The sequence below is a fragment of the Miscanthus floridulus genome, chromosome 8 (assembly GCF_019320115.1).
Source record: "Miscanthus floridulus cultivar M001 chromosome 8, ASM1932011v1, whole genome shotgun sequence".
Taxonomy (NCBI): domain Eukaryota; kingdom Viridiplantae; phylum Streptophyta; class Magnoliopsida; order Poales; family Poaceae; genus Miscanthus; species Miscanthus floridulus.
In genome coordinates, this window is record NC_089587.1 from 2,303,928 (window position 1) to 2,306,536 (window position 2,609).

General features: G+C 43.4%; 1 protein-coding gene across 3 annotated transcripts; it reads left to right on the forward strand.

Annotated features, from left to right (window-relative positions):
- Nucleotides 1–762: 762 nt before the first annotated feature.
- On the forward strand, nucleotides 763–1,923 carry LOC136470872 (uncharacterized). Of its 3 annotated transcripts, none has more exons than XM_066468603.1 (2): nucleotides 763–1,356; nucleotides 1,456–1,923. In XM_066468603.1, the coding sequence occupies exon 1, from the start codon at nucleotides 823–825 to the stop codon at nucleotides 1,321–1,323; it is 501 nt and encodes a 166-aa protein (XP_066324700.1). In that variant the 5' UTR covers nucleotides 763–822; the 3' UTR covers nucleotides 1,324–1,356; nucleotides 1,456–1,923. The 3 variants fall into 3 exon arrangements, with proteins under 3 accessions (XP_066324700.1, XP_066324701.1, XP_066324702.1); XM_066468604.1 differs by having other exon boundaries at nucleotides 1,563–1,923; XM_066468605.1 differs by having other exon boundaries at nucleotides 1,566–1,923.
- The last annotated feature ends 686 nt before the right edge of the window (nucleotides 1,924–2,609 follow it).

Consider the following 2,609-nt stretch of genomic DNA (forward strand, 5'->3'; position numbering starts at 1 on the left):
AGTAACCCAACTATCGTAAATAGATATTGATATTATCGTAAATGGAGGTGGCTACAGAATATAATCTCAATATATATATATTAGAACTACTACCCTGTAGCTGGCTACAAAATAACTTATTCTGTAGCTACTTTGAGTTACGATAATTATTATGTTAATTTACGAGATTATAGTAACTCTTTACTAAGTGGTTTACTATAATATTATGGTAAATATCCCCATGTCTTATATTAACCTAACTATCGTAAATATGTATTGACATTATCGTAAATTAGTATATAAAATTATCGTAAATAAATATGGCTATAAAATAACTTATTTTTGTAGTTGGCTACTGAATATAATCTCATATATAGAACTACTACCCTGTAGCTGGCTACAAAATAACTTATTCTGTAGCCACTTTGAGTTACGATAATTACTATGTTAATTTACGAGATTATAATAACTCCTTGCTAAGTGGCTTAGCATAACGTTATGGTACATATTCCCGTGTGTTATAGTAACCTAACTATCATAAATATGTATTGACATTATCGTAATTTAGTATATAAAATTATCGTAAATAGAGGTGGCTATAGAATAACTTATTTTATAGCCGACTATATATATATATATATATATATATATATATATATATATATATATATATATATATATATATATATATATATATATATATCATTTGTCAATAAAAAGACACGGAAACTTTGTGCACTTTAGAACAGGGAACTGAAGACTTGTCTGCAGAAAAACCGATCCTGTCCAGCCTCAGCCCCCTGAGCCTGCACGCCTCGTCCGTCGTCACTATCATCCCATCCGATGTTCATGTTCTCCGCCGCACGCTGCCTCGTCCCTAGTCTGTACCCCCACCCGCACGCGCCCGCCTGCCGCCGCGCGCCGGCGCCCACCGCGGTCTCAGCCAAGCCGCGCCGCTCGAGCCGAGGCTCCCGCCGCGAACGCTCGTGGGACGACGATGACGGCGGCGGCTCAGATTCCGACGTCGACGACGGCTTCTTCGGCCAAAAGCAGGACGAGGAGGCGCCAACGCCCTCCCCCCGACGTCCCGCCTCGCCAGCGCCCCAGCTGCGGGGGTCCGACGTGCTGCGCGCGCTGCAGAGGGCCGCCGCGGCCAAGGAGGCCGCCAGGAACAAGAAGAAAGACATGAAGAGGCCGGCGGCGCGCCAGCGGCAGGGGAAGGAGAAGCCGGCGGGTGGCGACGTGGAAGTCCGGGAGGTGAGGCCTGTGGTGATAAGGCCCGAGTGGGCGGCGAGGATCCGGGAGCTGGAGCTCAGGGTGCAGCAGCTCGCCGTCGACAAGTAGCCAGTACTCAGTACTCAGTAGAAGGAAATGAAGGTAACCACACAACCAGTGGCCAGTGAGCAGGGGTTGCTCTGCTTTTCTCATCGTGTTGCTCTCTCAGACTCTTTCACTGTCTGCCTGTCTGTCTCAAAGATAGATTCTTCCAATTCCAAGAACCAAATGATCAGATAGACAATTCTGCTGCCCACATTATGTTAGCACTTGCGTTCCAGGCTCCCTTACTGCCAACTGATGTGCAGAAGCACTCCAAAGTCCAAACTGATGTTGGCAAGGCAATGAAGCTGACATTCCATGACCTCGAAGGCACTCCTCAGATCAGATTGCAAGACCAGAGATCCGCCAATTCTACGAGCAATGTGATCGAGTATATGCTAGCATCCAGGTCTCTCTGCTGAATCCTGATGAGATAAGAATTCTCAGGGGATTGTTGTTTTCTTTTTCCTCTGTTTATCTCCTACTGATGTCTAACTGCAACTTTCACCGGTTGCATTCAATGGATCAATAGCTGTGTAGTAGTTCTTGTCAGATTTATCAATATATACAGTGAGAATCAGTGATGGTCAGCTCACACTGCACTTTGAACTTTAACCGAATGTATCAGTATAGTGATGTTCAGTTCACACTGCACTTCGAATGAATCTTCACCCGTAACCCGTAAGCATAGAGACTCATGGCGAGTTGCGCTATCTGCAATTGCTCATTTCCATCAGCCATTGTTCACCCATCGGCTATGATTTGGAAATAGTCTAAGATTCCTAATGCAAAATTGCCTTACATAGTATCTTTTGGAAACGAGATTTTGAAAATGGTTGGAGAAACCCAACAAATATGCCACCAACTTTTACTTGAAAAATTCATTGATTTACTTATTATTTTTTTGGAATTATGGAAGATAGCAAGAGACCCCAAATCAACCTCCAACAGATTACCTATACGGAAGACCTATTTTGGATTGCCTGAGAGGCACAACCCAAATATGGACATCCTCCCTCTATAAACCCATTTGCAGAAAGGATTCTCTTTTGGATCTTGTTGTTGGAGAAGATGCCTAATAGGTATTGAACCTTTTGCCTATAACGCTACTCAAAGAACAAATGGGTCTTGTATTTTAGGTGGTGTTGTTGGAGATAGCATAATAGAACATGGCATGTGAGCAAATGCATTTCGCAACTGGTTAATAATTAAAGGAAAAATCAAAATCACAACATCACATCACATGGGCCTGCCTATATATACCTATACTAAGAAGACAAAGGCCGGCCCATAACCGACCTTTAGGCCTTTGG